Here is a 21,988-nt window from a genome sequence, read left to right as displayed (position 1 = left end):
TACATCAGAGAAGGCCCAGCTCCCGTAGGAAGAGACACCAGGGGGCCCTGGTCACCTGGTCCCTGAGCCAGTGGGGTTTCCTGGGCTGGTGACTCTTCTTGGGCAGTTGATGGTCCACTTTCAGAAACTTCTGGCTTCCTTAGCTCTGAAAATAGATGGCACTAACCACAGAAATGCTTCAACCACCTCCTGCTTGGTCTAGGGTACATTTTATAAGGATTTGCACAATTGGGATATTTTTAAAAAGTGACTAAATGTATTTATTAATTTTATGTACTTTAAGATGATGAATGATAGCAGCATTAGTCTATAGCCTCAAAGAATCTTTTCTTCATGGTGCTGATCCAGGGAATTTGCTCAATTTTTAGGGAAGGGAGACAATCTGAATCTCCTCAGACCAAAACATGCCTTTGGTCCTTTGGGAAGAAAAGGGAGAGCATCATGGGCCTGAAAATCCTCAATTAATGAATAAGAACTTTAGAAAGATACAAGTGAAGTTTAAAAAAGATGCTTAAAGCCAATCGTAGTTAACAAAACGATGCCTAGAGGAAATTTTAATTGGTAGAAATCAAAAATTAAGTTAAAGAATATGTGCCTTTAATAAGCTAGTGAAAAAACAGCCCCCCACCCCACCAAACCTATTCAACAAAACTTCCTGCCTGAACAGCATTATTTAAAAAAAAAATAGAATATCTGAAACAAGGAACAGTTTGTATTAGTTTGAGTTCTAATAGGAAAGAATAAGACTGAGAATATCATTGAGGCGTTTTCATCAGTCAAATAAAACCATCATTAAAGAAAGGTGCTACCATTTTTGGTGGAAGGTAATCTTTCTAATCAAAGTGAGTGGCAGCCCACAGATAATCACAACCTATTGGTAATAATTTAGAGGAAAGCATGGAGAGGCCTAAATCATGTTATTAGGAAATGACTCTTCCTTCTCGGGCCGGATTTCAACAGGAGCTTGGATCCATAATCTTGCCCTAGCTTGAATTTATCTGATTTTACATCCCATCACTTCCCAGCATCCTTCATCTGTCCTAGTCAGGCCTGGTCACTCTGTGTACTTCACATCATCCAAACTTTGTTCCCACAATCGCATCTTTTCTTGTGACCTTCCTTCTCTCTTGAATGCTCTCCCGTTTTCTGTCCTCCAAATAATCTTTCTCGTATTTTATGGCCTCTTTTAATTCCCATAACCTCCATGAAAACTCCCCCTCTTGGAATAGCTCATAGTGACCAGACTTCTGTGAATTCATACTGTGCTTTTACTCAGTAACATAAATCAGGGGCTGTTTTCAATATGTCTTGTAGTTTCTCTTTTTCCTCTGAAACTAGATTGTTGTTTTCTTGAAATTCTTAGAGCAGGGATTATAGATTCTATTTCCCTGATTCCCTGCCCTCCTTCCTCGCGCCCTGTGTCCAGCCCACTGTCAGACAGGTTGTAGAAATGCACGCGTGGATGCGGTGGTTACTTCTTTGACTCTCGGGGGCAGGCGACGGCACTGACTCGACAGTTCCCTGCGTCGTCGCGGGACGTGTGCAAGGACAAAACTTTGGATTTCCTGCTGAGAGGCCCAGAATGTCAGCTCATCTCACGGGAGCAGTTACTGCAGAAGAAGGTGGCTCAGAGGGAGGATAAGTTGGCAATGAGGAGGAGGGAGTGGACGGCTCAAACCCTCAGGTGCAGCTGAATTCGAAAAGGGTAGAACATTTGGGCATTTCTTTGTGAGGCTTGTCTGACCAGACAAATTGTGAAAAATGATAAGCTTTGGTCTTGCTAATGGTGTTCTCGGGGCAAATATGGGCATTTCATCCACGTCCCCGGGCATGTGTGGCAGCCGTAGGGCCCTTTCTACTTGGGAAGAACTCTAGCTCCTTCCCAGGTCCTCCTTTTCTCCTGGCACCACCTGAATTTCTTCGGCATCTTTCCCTCTCTCGTTGCGTAGGGCTCTTCAACAGTCAGTCCGATGTTTATCGTCTTTTGGGATCAGTGCCATAAATCTCCCTCCCTGTCTTAGGTCTTTAAAGCCTCTTTCCGTTGATCCCGAAGGAAGTTTATGGCTCTGATGGCTCTTCTCCAGCTTTCCTTTCTCAAACCCTTGAGAGGCAGATGCAGTTATACAAAGAAGAATTCATGATCATCTAGGCAGTGGGTAATCATAAACGCAGCATGGCCCTTACACACGAACGAGAACTTGGGATCCTGAGCTCTCTTTGCTAGCAGGCACACAACTTTATTTGTGACTTAATTTCTTCTGTGAAAACCAATTTAATTAGCCCTTTGGTAACAAACAATCAAACAAAACCAAAAATCATGTCAGGAAAACATGAGTTTTTGTTTTGTTAAGAAAATTCCTGCTCATGCTAAGACCTGGGTCAATTATCTTCCATGCGTAACTCTCCCTGCCCTCCCCACCTCTGTGTAAACCCCATACCACAAATCATTCATTCGTCCATCTATTTATCCCTTCAGTAAGTACTGAAGCACCTGCTCTGCCAGGCAGGATTGACAGGCACTGAGGTTTCAAAGTTAAACCGCCTTCCTGAAGCTCACAGCCTCGAGGAGCATCTGCACCATTGCTCCTGGGTAAGTGGGGCACACGACCCAGAGCCTGGATGCTTGGTGCTACACCTTCTGAACTGGATCTGCTTGGGAAAGGCGTGCTTAACCTCTGACTTTGTGTTCTCATCAGTAAAATGGGAAGATAATACCACCTAAGTCTCGGCATTTTTGTGACAAATAATTAAGATAATGTGTGAGATGCCCTTAGCACAGTGGCTGGCTCAGAGTAAGCTCTACGGTTATTAAACTTTATTAGCCTTGTTACCATTAAATGTTACGGTGGAGGTGTGTTTGGGATGGTGTGGGAGCGTGAAGGCACTCCCAGCCCTGACGGGGAGGGAGAAGAGAAAGGAAGCCTTCACTGGCAAGTTCTGAGCACATATATACTTGACCAGGCAAAGAAGGATGAAATGAGAATTCAAAGCTCACAGAGCAAAGAGCAACAGATTCTTTAAAATGTCTTTTTTCAAAGTTGCAACAGCGGTCAGTTCCTACTGGTTTTAGAGGAGGTGAATTAAAAGGACATGGATTTTAACAATTCAACATATTCATCTTTGAAGAGAAGAAAACTTACACTCCTCTCCTGAATTACTAAGATTTTTAGGGGCCCTATCCATTCTGCTATAATGGAATGCTTTCCTAAAAGCAAAGAGGAAGTCAAATTAAATATATCCCGGAGGGCTGCTCTGAGAGCGTCCTTGGGTGTCCACGTGACTATGTTAGAGGTGAGAGCCCACATCTTTATGAATCTAAGCTTCCTCTGGGAAATGGTTCAGGAAAGAGCCAATTTATATCAAATTTCACTTCAACATGAATAATAGGGTTTCTGAGCATTTGTTTCTTGGATGGAAGTAACGTTCCCCTGATGGAGAATGTAGATCACTTATCCTCAAGACACTACCATCACCAAAGGGGTTACTAAAGACCAAGCCTTGCCTTTTTCGTTCTGAGAATTTGGCGGGGAAAATGGGCCAACTTTCTGTACTTAATATATGCACTATCAGTTTCATCTTAATTTTAATAACTATGGGACAGGCTGAATACACACACATACACACAAACGGTTCTCAAAGTTAGAAACTGCCACTTTGAACTCACCTCAAAAACACTTCATTCATTATATTGGTTAGTTAATATTTATTATCTACTATACACGACATCAAGTTGGCTATTGAAAAATTTGAGGGAACATACTCGCTTTAAAACAGATGTTTTCCTGAGTTTTAGGTATCAACCAGAGTGATTTCATTCATTCATCAGAAATTAATATGTGCTTTGCCACTTTGAATAACAAATATACGGGTACCTCAAATTTCCTTTATAACATAGTCTTGCTATCAGCATAGGATTATCAAAAAATGTTAGGGGAAGTGGGTGGGAGTAATATTATTCAGAGATTGATGTGCAACTAAATTAAAGTCAGGTAGACAATGAAACAATCATGAATATGCTTTCCAAATGATCAAATATATTTCTTTGCAAATAGCCTGTTTGTTTTTGGAGGAGTTATATTTAATACGGTGCTTTCTTCCTCTATACAGTTAGTCTCCAATAGATTTCCATCCCACGTGAAATAATCTGTGGTCCAGTCATTACAATGTGAGAAGAAGATAATAGCCATGATCCTTATGCCTTTTTAGAAGGAAAGAATTTTTCTATTTTTATCAAGGTTGGGAAAATAATATACATATAACCCATAAATATACATTATGAGTCACAAAAGTGTCAAGGAAAAATAAAGTTAAAACAAGTACGAATTTCAAGTCAGGTATCTTGATATTTAAATTTGTTCACATATGAAATCTCCCAGAGTGTGCCTAGTTTTTGGCTCTCCCAAGAAAGATTAGCAGTGGATTCAGTGAGCTGCAGCCTCCTTTCCTAAAGCCAGTATAAGTCAGTCGAGAAGAAAATCCATACTGTGTGAGAATTTACACACTCCATTTTTGAAAAGAAAAATTAGGAGAAACTAAATTCATGTTATGTTGAACTAGACGACATCATGATATTCACTTGCATGATAGTAGTCTTCAGTTTTATTGATCACAACTCTGTTTTTAATAGATGGAACCAATGCCAAAAGTTTTTCTTGAGTAAAAAGCAAGCGGAATAACTCAAGAAAATGATAACAAGATGCAATCAACTTCATTATTCACTTTGAGTCATTCTGGGAAGTTAATTGGTTTGTAATGTGGTCATCTGATTTCTAAAATGATCTGTGATCGACTTCAGTGACATTCTGAAGAGAATGGAAGTGTGTCAGGTAGAGATGATGCTTCTCCGGGGGGAATAACTAGGATGTGTCTCGGTTTTCCTAGAACAATGTCAGTTCAGGCTGTTGTGCCAATGTAATTATGAATAGTGCTTCCTTTCCCTCTCAAAGTATTCCAGTTGAACAATAAGTAGTACAGTCATCCGTGTCATAACCAACACACGACATTACTTTCACTTCAAATATCTCCATGGTTTACAGAATTGGAGAACTGTGTGGGTGGAGCTATACGTGGAAGTCACCCAGTTCCCTTAGTCCAAGCGCTTCAGAGCAGGAGCGTGTCTTTTGCGTCTATTTTAGTTTCTCACCAAGCTTGGCTCAGAGCCTTGTTTATAGCAGACCCTTGATAATGGTGGATGAATGGGTAAATAGCTGATTTTAGAAATCAGTTTCCACAAAGTCCAATATTGTAGCAAAAGGCAAGGATCACTTCAGGGAGTTTTTTTGTTTTTTTTTTTAATGATGAGAACTGATTTGACAGGTAGCTAAAAAGCTGTATGATTTGGTTAGCTAGTCAACTCAGCGGCAGACTTCAACCTGCTTATTTCCCTCTGCTGTCTGTGGTTTAACACCAACCAATTAATTCACTTACGCCTGCAATCCAGGAGCCCTGCTCTCTATCGCTGGTTTCCGTTCTACTTTGGACACATGAAGAAATGTGTTCTGAAGGTGAAACTCTATGTTACATGATTTCTGTGAAGCCGGTGGCGATGACCTCACATTAAGAAATGAAGAGCATTAATTATAGTTGGTGAAGCAGAAATCTTAATAATGTGTGAAAAGATGAAAGGAAAACAGATTAGTGAACTGAATCAGACCTGATTTCAGTGATTGAGATACATCAAAATAACATTTAAGAACCTTTTCCTGTGTTAGTGCTATATTTACTCCTTCCTCAATGCTAATTAGCGGAAACTCAGTGAAAAGTGACGGGGCTTTTTAAAACTGTGATTTGAAGAGAATGTCATTCTGGGTGCCTCTTTCCTGAAAGTCAAATTGAGAGCCCAGAGAGACTGCTGTTCAGAGAAAGATGCTGTGCCCTTGGCCAGTGCTCTGTTCCCATCAGGAGCCCGAGGATGTGGGCCGGTTGGCGTCACCCTTGACATCAGCCTTCTGGATCAAACACAACCCTAATCCTCTCAGAAACCGTGCATGACCCTGTCATCCACAAACAACCCCAAGTCCCTGCCGAGTCTATTTTTCTTTTCTGCTTTGCTCTCTTAATTTAATGAATTTTGTTTAAGTTTATTAGGATAAAGAAGAATTTCCTATCACTTGCTAGATTTACTGTGTTTCAATGAATGGTTCCCACCCTGAAAATCTGGGACTTTCTGAACAGGTTCCCTCAATCAGGCCATCTATTCATTTACATGAATGTTCAGACTCTTCATTTAGCCAGAATAAAGAGGAATTTTGTTGTTAGACCCATCTGCCCACTCCTCAAATCCCCTGTCTTCTATTACACAGTCACCTCCCTTTTCCTTCTAGAGGTGTCGCAAACAGTCATAGGCACCAAAGTTTCAGGGTTGAATTGGAAAGAAGTTCCTGTTTGGTTTTCAAAACCATTCTTGATGATGGCTAACATTTTTTATTTTTGCCAATTTGGACCACAATAACAAAGGAACTCCTGCTAATTATCACTACATCCCCTTCCTAATTGGTAATCTCAAATCTTTCTTTAGCATGAGAAATGGAAGACTCTGATGAACCCAAGCTCTGATGTTTCCTATATATTTGGCCTTGAGCAATTCAGGTAACCTCTTTAAGTCTCTATTTATCTTTAAATAAAGATAATAATGCCTCTCAGCGTGATTATGAGGGGGAGAAACTGGAGTTATTAATGTAAGTAGTAGAAAATGTGACAATTTTTTTTTTTTTTTTGCAGTACGCGGGCCTCTCACTGTTGTGGCCTCTCCCGTTGCGGAGCAGAGGCTCCAGATGCGCAGGCTCAGCGGCCATGGCTCACGGGCCCAGCCGCTCCGCGGCATGTGGGATCTTCCCGGACCGGGGCACGAACCCGGGTCCCCTGCATCGGCAGGTGGACTCTCAACCACTGCGCCACCAGCGAAGCCCGAAAATGTGACAATTTTTAACCTCCCACCAAAGAAGACCACAGGACCAGATGGTTTCACTAGTAAGTCCTACCAAACATTTAAAAAAGAATTAACTCCAGACCCCCCTGGCAGTCCAATGGTTAAGACTCCATGCATGCAGTGCAGGGGGTGCGGGTTCGATCCCTGGTCAGGGAACAAATATCCCACATGCCGTGCAGTGCGGCCAAAAAAAATAATTATTATTATTTAAAAATTTAAAATATAAAAATAAAGAAAAGAATTGACTCCATTTCTTCTCAAACTTTTCCAAAAAAGTGGAGAGGAGGGAACATATCCAAAATCATTTTATAAGATCAACATGACCCCAATACCAAAGCCTGACAAAGACACCACAAGAAAAGAAAACTACAGGCCAATATCCTTGCTAAACGTCAGTGCAAAAACCACAACAAAATACTAATAAACCAAATCCAACAACATATGAAAAGGATTGTACACCATGATCAAGTTAGATTTATCCCAGGGATGCAAGGATGGTTTGACATATGAAATTAATCAGTGTCATACACCACATTAACAGAATAAAGGGAGAAAAATCACATGATCATCTCAAGTCATGCAGAAAAAGCATTTGACAAATCTCAATACCATTTTATGATAAAAACACTCAAAAAACTAGGAATAGAAGAAAATTACCTCAACACAATAAAGTCCATAAATGAAAAGACCACATACTCAATGGTGAAAAACTGAAAGCGTTCCCTCTAAAATCTGGAAAAAGGCAAGAATTCCCACTCTCGCCACTTCTATTCAGCATGGTAATGGAAGTCTGAGCTAGAGCAATTAGACAAGAAAAAGATATAAAAGTCTTCCAAATTGGAAATACCTAAAACTTGTCTGTTTGTAGATGACATCTTATATGTAGAAAACTGTAAAAACTCCACAAATAGCTTGTAAAACTAATAAACAAAATGAGCAAAGTTGGAGGATACAAAATCAACACACAAAAATCAGTTGAATTTCCATACACTAACAATGAACAACTAATTAGAAAAGGAAATTATTAAAACAACCCTATGTATAATAGCACCAAAAGTATAATTCACTTAGGAATAAACTTAAGCAAGGAGCTGAAAGACTTGTACACTGAAAATGATAAAATATTAATGAAATAAATGAAAGACGACACAAGTTAATGAGAAGACATCCTGTGTTCATGGATTGGAAGAATTAATATTGTTTAAATGTCCATATCGCTTAAAGCTATCTACATATTCAATATTATTCCTATTAAATTCCCAATGACATTTTTTTCAGAAAAAAAAAAAAGCTAACATTTATACAGAATCTCAAAGGGCCCTGAGTAGCCAAAACAATTTTGAGAAAAAAGAAACCTGGAGGCCTCACAAGTTTTGATTTCAAAATATACTACAAAGTAATCAAAATAGTATGGTACTAGAATAAAGACAGGCATATAGACCAATGGAACAGAATGGAGGGCCCAGAAATACACCCTTGGATCTATAGTCAGCTGATCTTTGACAAAGGTGCCAAGAATACATTACAGGGAAAGGATGGTCTCTTCTCAACAAATGGTGCTGGGAAAACCAGAAATCCATGTGCAGAAAACTGATATTAGACTCTATCTTACACCAAACACAAAAATCGAACTCAAAGTGGATTAAAGACCTAAACATAAGACCTGAAACTGTAAAACTCTTAGAATAAAACATAGGGGAGAAAACCCCTGACATAGGATTCGGCGATGATTTCATGAACACAATGCCCAAAGCACAGGCAACAAAAGCAAAAATAGACAAGTAGAGCGACATCAAACTTAAAAACTTCTGCACAGCAAAGGAGACAAACAACAGAGTGAAAAGACAACCTATGAAATTTCCAAGAAAATACTTGCCAACTCTCTTTCTAATAAGGGATTAATATTCAGAATATATAAGGCACTCCTACAACTCAGTAGTAAAAAAAAAAAAAAAAGCTAATTAAAAAAGGGGGGAAGGACATGAATAGACATCAAGTAAGGCATACCCTCTCAGAGCCTTAGATTCTTCATCTTTTATAGAAAGAAGTTGGACTAGATGGTTTATGAGAACTTTTTAACTCTTTGATTCTCTGTTCTGCATTAATAATTCCAAATTTAGGAGAAGCATCCTGGCACTTATCAGGCCCTTCTTATGTAATAGGTAAAACAATATGAAGTTGCCATGTTTGCAAAATATGCAATTTCATGTGGTTCTGTCTAATATTTCAGTGTCATGTACTTCCGTGTAACGACTGAAGGAGAATTATCTTAATATTCCTTTAGAGGATACCCTACACTTACAATGGAATATTTTTCTAACATCATGATTTTACCATAAGAGTTAAAAAAGAAAAACACCACCCAAATAAACTTTCCCAGATGCTCTGTTTTTCCCCCGGTTATTGCCTTGATTCGATTACAGATCTTGCCTGAAACTGATTGACTGCAGAGCAATGCCAACCGCAAAGTTTGCTCTCAAAAGCATGTGAAGAACAGGACAAGCATCCAGGCCCAGTCCGTTCTTGCTATGGATGATAAAGATGCCTTTCAGAGGGTGAATGAGGAAGAACTGATGGTGTTAGTCTTTCAGTTTCAAAGGAAGCAGCATAGTAGATTATTGTATCAGAAAATATATTCTTTTTTTAAAAATTAATTAATTAATTAATTAATTAATTTATGGCTGCGTTGGGTCTTCGTTGCTGTGCGCGGGCTTCTCACTGCGGTGGCCTCTCCCGGAGGGCATTATGCCAAGTGAGGCAAGTCAGACAGAGAAAGACAAACACTGTATGATCTCACTCATATATGGACTCTAAAAATGTTGAACTCAAAGAAGCAGAGAGCAGAATGGTGGCTGCCAGGGGCTGAGGAGTGGGGAAAATGGAGAGATGCTGGTCAAAGGGTACAAACTTTCAGTTGTAAGATGAATAAGTTCCAGGGATCTAATGTACACCACGGTGACCATATATAGTTAATAATACTGTGTTCTTGAAAGTTGCTAAGAGAGAGGATCTTAAATGTTCTCACCACAAAAAAGAAATAGTAATCATGTGATGTGATGGAGGTGTTAGCTAATGCTAAGGTGGTCATCATTTTGCAAAATACATGTGTTTCAAACCAACACACTGGACACCCTAAACTCACAGGATGTTATATGTTAATTATATCTCAACAAAGCTGGAAAAATACTAAAAAAATACAAGTGAACAAAATTCAAAAATACAAAAAATAATACAGATATGGAGAATAAAATGCAAAAGTTCAATAGATCTATAATAAGACTCCGAAATGCATATTCCCAGCTTGCCATGTCTCTTGAACTTCAGATTGGAATATTCACACTAACTAATAATTGTACTTGGATAATCCATTGACCTTACATGTATTCATTTATCCAACTAACAAAAATTTTAAAAATAAGATTCACCAAATTTAACTTTTCATGTACTCAGATCTACAGCTTCTCCCAAACAATCATAAGATCTTACTGCTTGAAACTTTGTTAAATGAAGCCCTTTCTCTACATCCTGTTTCACTATAGAAGGTAGCTCAAAGTGCCCTGCCCTTTTGTCTGTATCGCTGCAACAGCCTCCTAAATGTGTCTTTATGGGTCCAGTCTTGGCCTGCTTTGAAGCCATTCTCTCCTTAGAAGCCCAAGTAATCTTCTAAAGTGCAAGCGTAATCATGTCATCTCTCTGTTTGAACCCTATCAAAGACTCTCCATTGCTCTTAGGAAGAAAAGCCTAGGTCCCTGACATGGCTTCCAAGGACTCACTTCCACTGACTCTGCAGCCTCAGGCTTACTCCGCCCTCCCCGGCCCCCACCCCCGCCAACTTCACATGGCCACACTGCACACCTCTGCAGCCCCTTCTGCTGACATGCCCCCTGCTATTCCAGCCCTCCTGACACAACCTCATGTCTGTTCGCCTTTGAATCTCCCCTTAGGCTTTGGGACTTTCTTTGACCTTCTGCCTTTAAGACTGGGCAAAAATGCCCCTCCTCTGTGCTCCTCTAGAGCTGGCACTAAGTTCCATCCTAACACGGACCCAGGAACTCTCCTCCTCTGTTGACCTACATCCTCTATAACAGCGGTCCCCAACCTTTCTGGCACCAGGGACCCATTTTGTGGAAGACAATTTTTCCACAGACCCCGGAGGTGGGGGCATGCAGGGGGATGGCTCAGGCAATAATGCCAGCGACGGGGGGATGGCTCAGGCAGTAATGTGAGCGATGCGGAGCGGCAGGTGAAGCTTCAGCTCACCTGTCCACCGCTCACCTCCTGCTGGGCAGCCGGCTTCCAAACGGGCTGTGGACTGGTACCAGGGTTGGGGACCCCTGCTCTACAAGACCCTCAACTTGCGGGCAAGTGCTGTGTCTAATCTACACTTGTATTCTCAGTACCTAGTCCAGGGCACAGCACATAGTAGGTATTCATCAGATATTTTTGAATAAATCAAAAGAGTAAAGTAGAGAAATGAAATTAGTCCACATCAGTAATAATTTTGGTAGTTGAGAATAATTTTCCTATTTCTTTCACTGGTTTTCTTCCTAAATCACTAAACTCAAATTTTATGTATAACCATTTCTAGAAGAGGCTCCATTTAAATTTTGCAAAATTAAAGCTGAATAACTTCTGTTTTAAAACTCAGACGTGGCAAAAGGATCTTTAAATACAATTTAGTGAAGAATTTGGAAGGTGAGAGATATTGGTTGCCCTTATATTGAAAAAAATATGTATTTATAAAAGGTTTATCACAGTCCCTGGCACAGAGAAGGTTCTTGAGAGTGTTAAGTGAATTTGTCTTTCTGTGCTGTCAAAACACTAATTTCTCCCAACCTCCCTGTTTTCTCAGCTTCCCTTTTCTCCAAAAAGGAGGGTGATAAAAACCACTCCTCATGTACACACACACAGAAGGAAGAGGCATGGCCAAAGACAGAGATATAGCCTTGTTTAGTTCAAATGTTGAACCTTAAAAAAGAACAAAATAAAAAAAATTTAAATTCAACTACTATAGGTTATGCTTCAGAAATGGGGTCTAGAGGAGTTTGTGTGAATTTCTGTCACTCAGGTGAGATGGCCCCTCCTCAGAGCCAAGTTAACTATGGCTAGCTCTGGTGGGGACGATGCAAACAATAGTAAGAACAATTGAGGATGTCATCAATACTAGAATTACAACTAGAGGAATACCTGCCACAGAGGCAAAGTATGAATACATGGAACTTTGACCTTGACTGCCGCAGGTGTTTACCTGCAGTAACACATCTGGGGAAAGAGACCACAATTCAGGGTGATCAGCACAGGTGCTTCTGTGTTCATTATGTGGGGTGTGTGTGTATGTGTGTGTGTGCACGCGCCTGGCTTGTGGACATCTTAGCGTGCAAGACACAGTCAAGCCAAATGAAGACAGTTATCAGAGGATGAGGAGTAGAGATACAGAAACAATGGTTTTATTTTTCTGTGCAAATGTGCAAAAGCCATAGTCACACACAATGCAATTGAAAATAAGAAGACAGAGAAAAGGGAGTGTTTTTAAGTCAGCTATGACAAGACATCGGAAAACAGAAAAGCAACTACTGACAATTACAGTGACAACAGAGCCATCAGAATTGTACAGAGAAAGAGATGGTGAGTGATTCTTAAATATATTTGGAAGGAAACATGTTACACTTGGAATGACCTGTAAGTATATAATTATGGATATGCCCAATGGGAGCAAATGTGAAAACTGTACATGTGGTCTTTGGCTGTATCAATTTTATGCTTACTTCAGATAATATGGGAATGCAAATATTGATGGGAAGGTTTTCCCCACGTCTCTTGCCATGAAATCTAGCTTTGGAACAGATCAGCTGAGATGGCAGGATGGCACATACTGTGTGGAGGCGAGGGGAGCAGGGAGTAGAAAGGAAAGACTTCAACATGAGTCTCTCCCAGTTAAGTGCCTGCTAGCACTCCACAGGATAAATTTGCTGCATAAAATCTTCTATTATTGTTGAAAAATAAAACTGAAGATATTTCCTTTTCTTTTATAGTATACTACTTTGTAATTTTGATTTCATGGTATAGTTAAGTTTACCTTGGTTATTTCCAAAGAAAAACAAGTTTCTTAAAACAATTGGGACTAAGTGAGTATTGGATATCACCCAATGGATAAATTATCCTCATATTTTCAAACCAGGGCAGCTCCTAAAGACACAAACACATTTACAAAATGATATTTGGTGGGCCATTGTTATTAGAGTTGCTTTCTAAATTAATTCATAGGATCAAATTAGTTTCCCTTTAAATGAACACAAATAATGGCTCCTTTGGAAGGTATATCCACACAAAGATATTTAGCATAAATGATAACATGCAGTGTGGAAGCAATAAAAATATTAGCAAATAAAGTTATTTTCTAATTACTATTTTATATACTCTAAGCAAGAATATATTAATCTTTGCATACCTTATTAATTTACTTTGTAGATCTGTCATTTCAGGTATTTATTTCTTAAAAAAGTCATAATGCCAAATATACTTTGATTATAATAGGTACTATGCTTTTTTTCTCAGATAGTTGAAGAGGATAAATTTACTTGCAAATTTTAGAAAAATATGCCTCCAAGAAATTCAAGCTTTATAATTTACATTTTTAGTGTATGCATATACAATAATGCTTATTCCTTTATTGAATATGCATTGAAAAGCAATTGAGATTAGTCCATTTGATAGAAATGTCGATAAGCTCATAAATCTGTAAGCAATTAACAAAAAGTTATTACTTGTATAGAAAATATTGCAGGAAAAAGAAATGGAGAAAGGCTTTATCTGTCATTTTTTCTGAGGAAGGAAGGTTTTTATGGAATTGTAAATTATACTGGTGAGGCATATAACTTGAGAATTGATACCAATTGTATTAGAAAATTTTCTTTCTAGATTTTGAGGGATTTCATGGAATTTCCCACTTTCTCTTTATATATATTTTTAACTTACCAGAGAACTGGCAACACTTCATCTGAACAGCTTGTATAAGAGCATAGATGGATACAAAAAGTTTAATCAGTAATTTTCAAATTGTCATGTCATGAATAATAGATAGGAATGAAAGAACATAAATGACTGAGGATGAGGGCGAATGAGGGCAACTTATATTGTAAAAGCACACACAAGAATGGGGTGTGGGAGAAAGTTGTTTCTTACTGCAGTGGTCATTCAAATACAGAAGCGCTAAGAATGATGGCACATTTGTACTAAATACTCGCAACAGTGAGATGTTTCTGCTCATATTAAGAACAACAATTCTTTTTTGCATTTAAAGCCGGAATAGGTAAATATTTGACATACTCATAAAGTGCCTGCAATATGCTTAAAATAGTCCTTGAATTTATTTTGATTTTCAAGATGGTTTTTATTTCAAGGCATCTCTTGAAATTCATGGCTTTAAAGTTTGGGAATGTTCACAGGTACGTCAATAATCATCCTGTTCACCCCACTCGACCACGGGCTCATCATTCATGCGCAGAATGAGGTAAGAAAGGAGCTGGAAGAGGTTCTGCCAGAGCAGGAGGGAGACATAGAAGGAGAGGCCGCTTACGTCCAGCTCACAGCGCGCGCCGGCGAAGGCCAAATCACAGACGCACTGGAACTTGTTCAGCAAGTCGTGGCATTGGCCTCCATTGAGGCACGGATCGGAGGCACACTCATCAATGTCCTTTTCACACCTTGAAAACGGAAACAGCAGAAACCCGGGCCCCAGTTCAATAAATTGGCTGTGAAATGAATGGGGAGGGAGAACTCTGGCCTGATTCACCTAGACCAGTGTGGTGTAATTGACCAATCCCCATGCCCTTTGTTGTATATGCTCGATAATGTGGGAGATAATCTTCAAAATTCCTTTCACAAATTTTTCTTTTAATGAAAATAATTTGTGTACACACACACACACACACACAGAGACGCATACACAGTTAATTAGAAAGAGAAAACAGGTGCAAATATCTAGAAACCAAGACAAAATGGGGCCATGCATAAGTCAACTTCTCTCTCAAGAGTGTTAGTGTCGTTGCCACCTTATAAAAGTTCAGTTTATTGGGGTACACGAGGACCAGGAGAGTGAGCTGTAGTTTTTCGACCTAGCATCTACAGAGCAGACCTCCACTGCAGCTGTGAGGGTTCTGATGCATCAGTGCCCCCAGGCGAAGGGGTAAAGCCCCTCAGAAACAGAAAAGTGTATTTGGTTTATTCTGAGAGATTTGGGATTATTATCCTTGGGAAACCCATTTTTAACAAAAAGCCAAAATAGATAATAGAAGCTTGCACTTGCTAATAAATCAGTTTCATAGCTAAGTGTAATATTTGCATGCTCAGGGAGAATGATTTTCAAAAGCCAAATTTTCCAAAAACAAGTGATATCAATTCTAAGGTAAACAGAAACTTTCCTCTTCCCCGGGACACTGTCATTTTCCCCTTAATTTTCCATGAACTACTATGTGTTTTATTCAATCACTCCCCAATCACTCATTGAGTAGATATTTATTTAGCACTTAACCATGTGCCAAACCCCCTGCTAGGCCTTGGGATAGATGGGTAACTGAGGCGTCTTTCTTACTTTGGGAAATTCATACAAAACCTCAGCTTTGGGAATCTCTATAGAGCAGCTCACAAGGCTGAAGTCCACTGTAAACAATTTTTCATTCCCCACCTCCTAAGAGGTAAGCGTGCGTGCCTGGGTCATCCACTAATCCCTAGGCTCAAACTGAAGGGATGAAGTGGTAGGTTGGGCAGGGCCAACCCAAGGCATAAAGGGAAAAAGATTTCTTCCCAGAAAAACAGCTCCTTATCCCCTTAGATACCAAGCATAGCTGAGACATTTTGTTTTCCTTTTTTGGCTTAGGCTTCTGGGCTGGAAGGAGACTCCTCTGATTAGACCGGAGCATAACTCGGCAGCTCGAGGGAGCCTGCCAAGTACTCCCTGCCCTGGGTGGGCCAGAGTGTTCACAGCATCCATCATGTACAACCTGCCAGGGTGACAGCACAGAGCTGGAGGTCTAACCCGACAGAAGAGAAGGCAATTTGTTAGAGGACAGCTTTTCAATATCTTTGGACTTTATGGAAGTCACATCCCCCCAGGCCTTGGGAGACTGCCCAGTATTTTCTAGCTTTCCTCCAGCTATTCTTTCTCTATTTCTTATCTACTTCTCTTTTGAGCTGAACAGTGCACAATATACACACAATCATTATAAACATTATTGGAGCTTTCATTAGAGGTTATTAATAGGTAGAAAATCAAAACAAATAAATCCATTGGCATCCAGTGAATTAACTAATGATGGAGAAGGACTGTGAAAGCACAGAATCCATGGAACATGTGTTCACTATTTTAGAAATCCATTTTCAGTAGAGAAGTTTATCCGGATGAAAAGACTCCTGGGAGAGGAACAGAAATGCTGAGCTTCCTTTTCTTACCACATTTCAAGTCAACAATTTGAATTTAAATGCCAGATACCTCCCTTTTTTTAAAAAACAAATAAACGTTGGAGGAAAGGGAAATGTTTGTTGTAAATAGGAATAAGGTGTGAGTAGTGGAGAAAAATAAGCCAAGGCTTTGAGTGAGTTCTGTGCATTGGCCATTAAACATTAATGTGCCATTAAGCATTAAATGGTGACATTGAAGGCTGGAAGTAACCAGCACTTAAATATATAGTTAAAGTGTTGTTCAAACTTTAGGATAAGAAAATCGTTGCAGTGTTTTTGATATATGTGGGATTGGAGGCCAACCGAATGGTCTCTGGGTTAATAATATGGTGCAATGAAAAGTGGAACGTGACTCTAGGCTACACAACTCCGTGCACATGGATACTCGGACTGCCTGTGCCGCTTAGAGCCAGCCACTGAAAGCAAGCCGAGCCAGCCACTGAAAGCAAGCCGTGAAGGCAAGAGCTAGCTAGCCCTATCATTGAATGTCGGAAGGGAAAAATGCAGGTGTGGCCAAGATTGCCTGCTGTTTTGTAAACGTGACAAAAGAGCTGTATCTCTGTGGTGCCCAAAGAACTGGTTGAAAAAAAGAAAATTCAAATTAATCCAAACTCTAGTTGTTGTGGAGCAAAAATATACCCATTATTTTATTAACTACTCTTTTGGGGAAAATTAATTCAGTCAAGATCTCTTTGTCCAATGTGTTGGACTTGAATTGATCTAATTTGTTCAGAGAGAGTTTGATCAGAGATCAGTATTATCTTACCCTGCATGATATATGAGATGGAGGAGAACTCTTTCCCTTTTCTTTTAAGTGTTGCAAGTAAAGATTTAGTCATACATTTATGTTAGCACATCTACAGGTGAGCAGAGGCTTTGAAGGCAGTGCGACCTTGCAGCAGCACGTGTCTGGATTGGCACCTGACCTGTCACTTAACCTCTTGGCTTCCATTTACACAAATGCAAAATGGAAATAATAACAATTAGAGACAATAATAACACTAACAATAATAACAATTTGTCCGGTGCCTGGCATAGCACTAGAAAAAAATGGCTACCTGTATCTGTTACCTGCTGTTATAGTATCTCTACCTCGTAGAGCCCCAGTTTGTTACCATTCTGGGAACATTGATCCCCTTGGGAATCTGATAAAAGCTACGGAATACGCACCTTCTTGCACTTGCCCTCACCTCGGCCAGTCAAATGCATATGCAAATTTGCCTGCATGTTCAGCAAGTCACAGACCGAAACCAGCCAGCGATCAACCCCATACCGACAATCCCGGCATTGGGTACAGCAGAGCTGAAGGGTTTCTCTGGGAAAGGTAGATCCATCTGGATAAAGTGTGTATACTTTTAGGGTTGAAGGTAATTCTAGGGGCAATCTTTAAGGTTTATTACATTCTACCTTCACCAACAACTGTGTCTACATCACGTACTAGAGTTAGTGGGACAGAAACACGCATCCAGAAGTACCTCTAAAAAAACAATATCACATTTTACTGTTTTCGAAGACATATTTCCTCAGTTAAGTCTCGGCTAAAAAAGCGTTCTTGACTTTGACCTAAACTGTAATTTTTCTTCTTTTTTATTGCTTGTCTCTGTCCGGACCTATATTTCAGCACAGATTTTCCTATGGGAACTGAGATGAAAACTTGGAGGAGAAATAAACTTTGCATAATCTCGCTGTTGTTCAGCCCAGGCTTTTCTCCTATAAAGCTCTGCTGCGACTCACCATTCCCCAGTGAAACCTGGCCAGCACACACATTTTACTTCACCCTGGAACTCTGTGCAGTTGCCGCCGTTATAGCACGTGAGGTTGGTCTTCTCATTCCCACAGACCGCTGAGGGTAATCTGGTGTATCTAGAGAGAAAAGTAACAGCCACACTGTTCACCTTGCTCATTTCATTTACGAAAACGTTTTAGAAAAGTTCATGTATATAGTCAATGCCAAACTAACTAGGTACTCAGTCTGGCTGAGCCACGAATGCTTAACTGTGCTGTTTTGTTCCAGAATCACCTTCTCAGTCCACAGCTCCTGCTGGAGGGCTACGCTGTTTCGGAGCATGGCTATCCATCTTCCACTGCTACCCAGTGTTCATTCGTGAGATAAGATCTATGCTGGGGGTGGGGGGTGGCAATAAATTTAGCGCTGGAAAGAAACTTGCTATAGCTAGGGCCAGAGGAAAATTGCATCTCTATAAAGGCCAGGAAAGAAAGGACAGGACTCTGGTACCCAAGCCCTCATGTGATTTCTCCATTGCCTTTCACAGCTGAACTCCAGTTGCCCTGCCAACACTTGCTGCCCCCATCTAATAACTCACAGCTCAGCAGAATGCAAGCCATGTGCTGTCCAGGAGGTTTGTACATGGCACTCAGTGGTGACCACGTGTGAATTCTGAGCTTGGCTCTTTCGTTTGTCAACAGAGCTGTATATATTAAGGAATCCTTATAAGGGGCAGAACAAATTGTTAGAAGCTAAGCAGAACTTTACTGTGTGATAAAATCCAGTGGTGTGAAGGGACTGGTTAAAAAGATTTTATGGTATTCAGGTCCTTCGACCCACTGTGCATGTTATGCATGGAACTGGATACATAGTTAATATTCAGGAAATATCAGATGAATTTAATTTGTCCTGCTGTGCGTGCTGCAGCTAATATGGAGAAACCGGTCTATATGTGTCTCTTCCGACAAGAGCTAATCAATTCGACTTTAAACCAAATGGAAGGTAGATAGCTAGTGGGAAGCAGCCGCATAGCACAGGGAGATCAGCTCGGTGCTTTGTGACCGCCTGGAGGGGTGGGATAGGGAGCGGGGGAGGGAGGGAGATGCAAGAGGGAAGAGATATGGGAACATATGTATATGTATAACTGATTCACTTTGTTATAAAGCAGAAACTAACACACCATTGTAAAGCAATTATACTCCAATAAAGATGTAAAAAAAAAAAAAAAGAAAAGAAAATATCCTAAGGACTTTTCAAAGGAGCCAAAAGCGTCAACCAGCGTTGAAAGAGGTCAACTAGCAATGCAAATATGAAGCTTTGTATACATCATATGTTTAGTAAACAATTTTGAACCTCATTACAAAGTACTTTTGAATCAAAACTTTAATCTTTGAAAACATGACTTTGATGAATTAGGCAGAAAAGATACTGAAGCACTGGTTACTGGGGCATATTTGTTTATTTTACTTATCCAAAGTCACCATGGCAGTACTATTAATTTTGATCCTGAATGTCTTTTGCTTTTAAGCATTCAGATTACCTGTTGGCCAATGAGTTGGTTAACTCATGAGAAGTGACATTTTATTGGAATGTCAACACTCAGCACCTAACCCTGCGTCATGCCTTCACAGACTCTGAACAGCAATAAATGTTATGGAGACAAATACATCTTCTTACAGGTGTGGCTACCTATTCTGTCTACTAGGAGATTCATCCAGTTAAGGTACCACTTCTGAATTAGTGTAATGTCTGCAGGCTGCCAGCCAACTCCAGGCCTTCCTGTCCACATTCTGGAATCTACTGCTTGCTAGAAATAACCGCCTCACGTGCCTATAACAACTCAATTGTTTAGTGAATTCAAAACAAGTATAAGTTATAAAAACAATAATGAATTCTACTTACATAGAAATACTAAAGCAGTGTGACTTGGCAGGAAAATATTCATTCCTGTTTCTATTTATATTACATGAAACGGATGTGACTGCCAGAACTAAGCTTTATAGTTTTAGAAAAAACTGTGAAATGCTTTGAAATGGGCAAAAGAGATCACTGGGTATTCTTTCAGTGGAATGCTGGGTGTTATATAAAAGACCCTCTAAGATTATCTGATTTTTCTAATGCGTATGACTCAGGTTTTCTTTACCAAGCTAGTTCACAACTCTATAAGTTGTAGAAAATTATAGTAATACTAATGGATCTTGTTCATTGAAGTGCAAATGAATTTGAAGCGATACAGTCCATTGTCACACTGTAGAAATAGTGTGGTTCAAGTACTAATTTTGTTGCCCTATAGGCTATTAAAAAATTTTGCATTTATTGGTAAATTCATTTCCTCATCCCTATTTACAAGTGTGTATATATATTATATGGACATATTTATGTATATGATTAGATTATCCTTTGACACTTTGATTTTTGTCTTACTGGTTCCCTCATTAATTAATGACAAAGTCATCAAAACGTTCATTCTGAGAGTCATGATTTCACCCTTTTGAAATTATACTTTAACATAGTCTTTTCAGAATTATGAGTTTACCTGCCTGAAATACCCCAGAGTATTCTCTTAGGGGTAGGAGTCATGCTTCCTCCAACGATACTAAAATTCAGCTCTTGCATTTGTTGTAAATGTATTTGTTTCCTGAGGCCTTAAGGCTGTCAGACTCTGGGGCTGTAGTTCCTGAGACATTCTAACAGAGATGACTGAGAAAACATTTTGCTCAAAGTCTGGTCCAAACCCTGCCCTTCCTCTTTGTAGAACATGCCAGCAGGTGAGATCCTGTCTTTGCAAGACCAAACTGTGATGGCCGTTGACTGTCACCCCCTGCTCAGCACAGCCTGTATGTTCATACCTGGGCGGAGAGCTTTCCAGTTTGAAGATGTAGAACACAGCTCGAAACACACTTTATGTGGATATTATGCTCACCTGCAGAATTTTCCTGTGAAATTTCCAGGACAGCGGCAAGAATAGCCACTGGTGTCACTGACGCAGGTGGCCCCGTTTGCACACAGGTGACTCTGGCAATTGTCTACATCTGATTCACAGTTCACACCGGTGTAGCCAGGCTCACACCTGCAGCGATAGCCAGCAACTCTGTCGGAGCAGTTGCCATGGATACAGGGGTTTGAAAGGCATTCATCAATGTCGAGTTCACAGTGTGCCCCTGACCATCCCACGGGACAGGTGCAGTGATGAGAACTGTACGTGTCTTCACAATGTCCTCCATGCAAGCAGGGGTTGGAATTGCAGGCGTTTAACTGCAAACAGCCAGTAACCACTGGATGTATAGAGATTTTGAGAAACTGCTCCTCCTGAGGTTTATTAATGAAACCATGAACATTTTCAAAGTAAGAGAGATAAATGCCACTGATTTCTATTGTACTTAGACACCCTCGCAGGCCCTGCGTGTTGTCACTAGCTCGCTCACCCACATAAATGTTTATATCATCCTTCAGGAAGCTGAGACTCCCAGTAGCCACTGCGCTGGTCACAAGAGGTGTTTGCTGGTCCACTTCCATTTGCCACCTGGAAGCCTGGGCCCGTGGATCTGTCATGGAGAGAGTCACTTGGTGCCACGCGCCATCATTCACTGACTGCAGACTTGTCAGACTCAGCATGTAAAAACTGTTGCCACTTTGCAGCTGAAATAATAACTGGGAATCCCGAATGCTAATATTAAGGAATTCAGGCTCCTTCTCTGCGTGCAATATGATCGCATTTGCGTCCCTTGTTCTGAAACCAAATGTGATATTGGTGAGTTCTCTGGTAATATTCCCATTGCTCCTGAATAATATCTCACTGCTTTGTCCATTAAAAACAGCATTTGCGATACCTAAAGAGAGAAGGCAACGCCAATCAGCAACTTTACTAAATCTGTAAT

The 21,988-nt window shown here is 40.1% G+C and overlaps 1 protein-coding gene across 7 annotated transcripts in view; it reads right to left on the bottom strand.

Annotated features, from left to right (window-relative positions):
* Positions 1–21,988, bottom strand: part of CRB1 (crumbs cell polarity complex component 1) — a 267,978-nt gene that overhangs the window by 17,246 nt on the left and 228,744 nt on the right. For 6 of the 7 annotated variants that reach the window (XM_067729819.1, XM_067729815.1, XM_067729818.1 and 3 more), the window contains 3 exons: positions 21,034–21,940; positions 18,119–18,247; positions 14,505–14,631 (listed from right to left, as the gene is read on the bottom strand). In XM_067729819.1, the coding sequence (XP_067585920.1) occupies positions 14,505–14,631; positions 18,119–18,247; positions 21,034–21,940 (1,163 nt within the window). Of the gene's footprint in view, positions 1–13,903; positions 13,934–14,504; positions 14,632–18,118; positions 18,248–21,033; positions 21,941–21,988 lie in introns of all 7 variants that reach the window. The other variant, XM_067729821.1, reaches the window with a different exon arrangement.

This window comes from Pseudorca crassidens, chromosome 2 (genome assembly GCF_039906515.1).
Source record: "Pseudorca crassidens isolate mPseCra1 chromosome 2, mPseCra1.hap1, whole genome shotgun sequence".
Taxonomy (NCBI): Eukaryota; Metazoa; Chordata; class Mammalia; order Artiodactyla; family Delphinidae; genus Pseudorca; species Pseudorca crassidens.
Note: the sequence above shows the minus strand (reverse complement) of the source record. Positions and strands in the feature narration are given on the sequence as shown.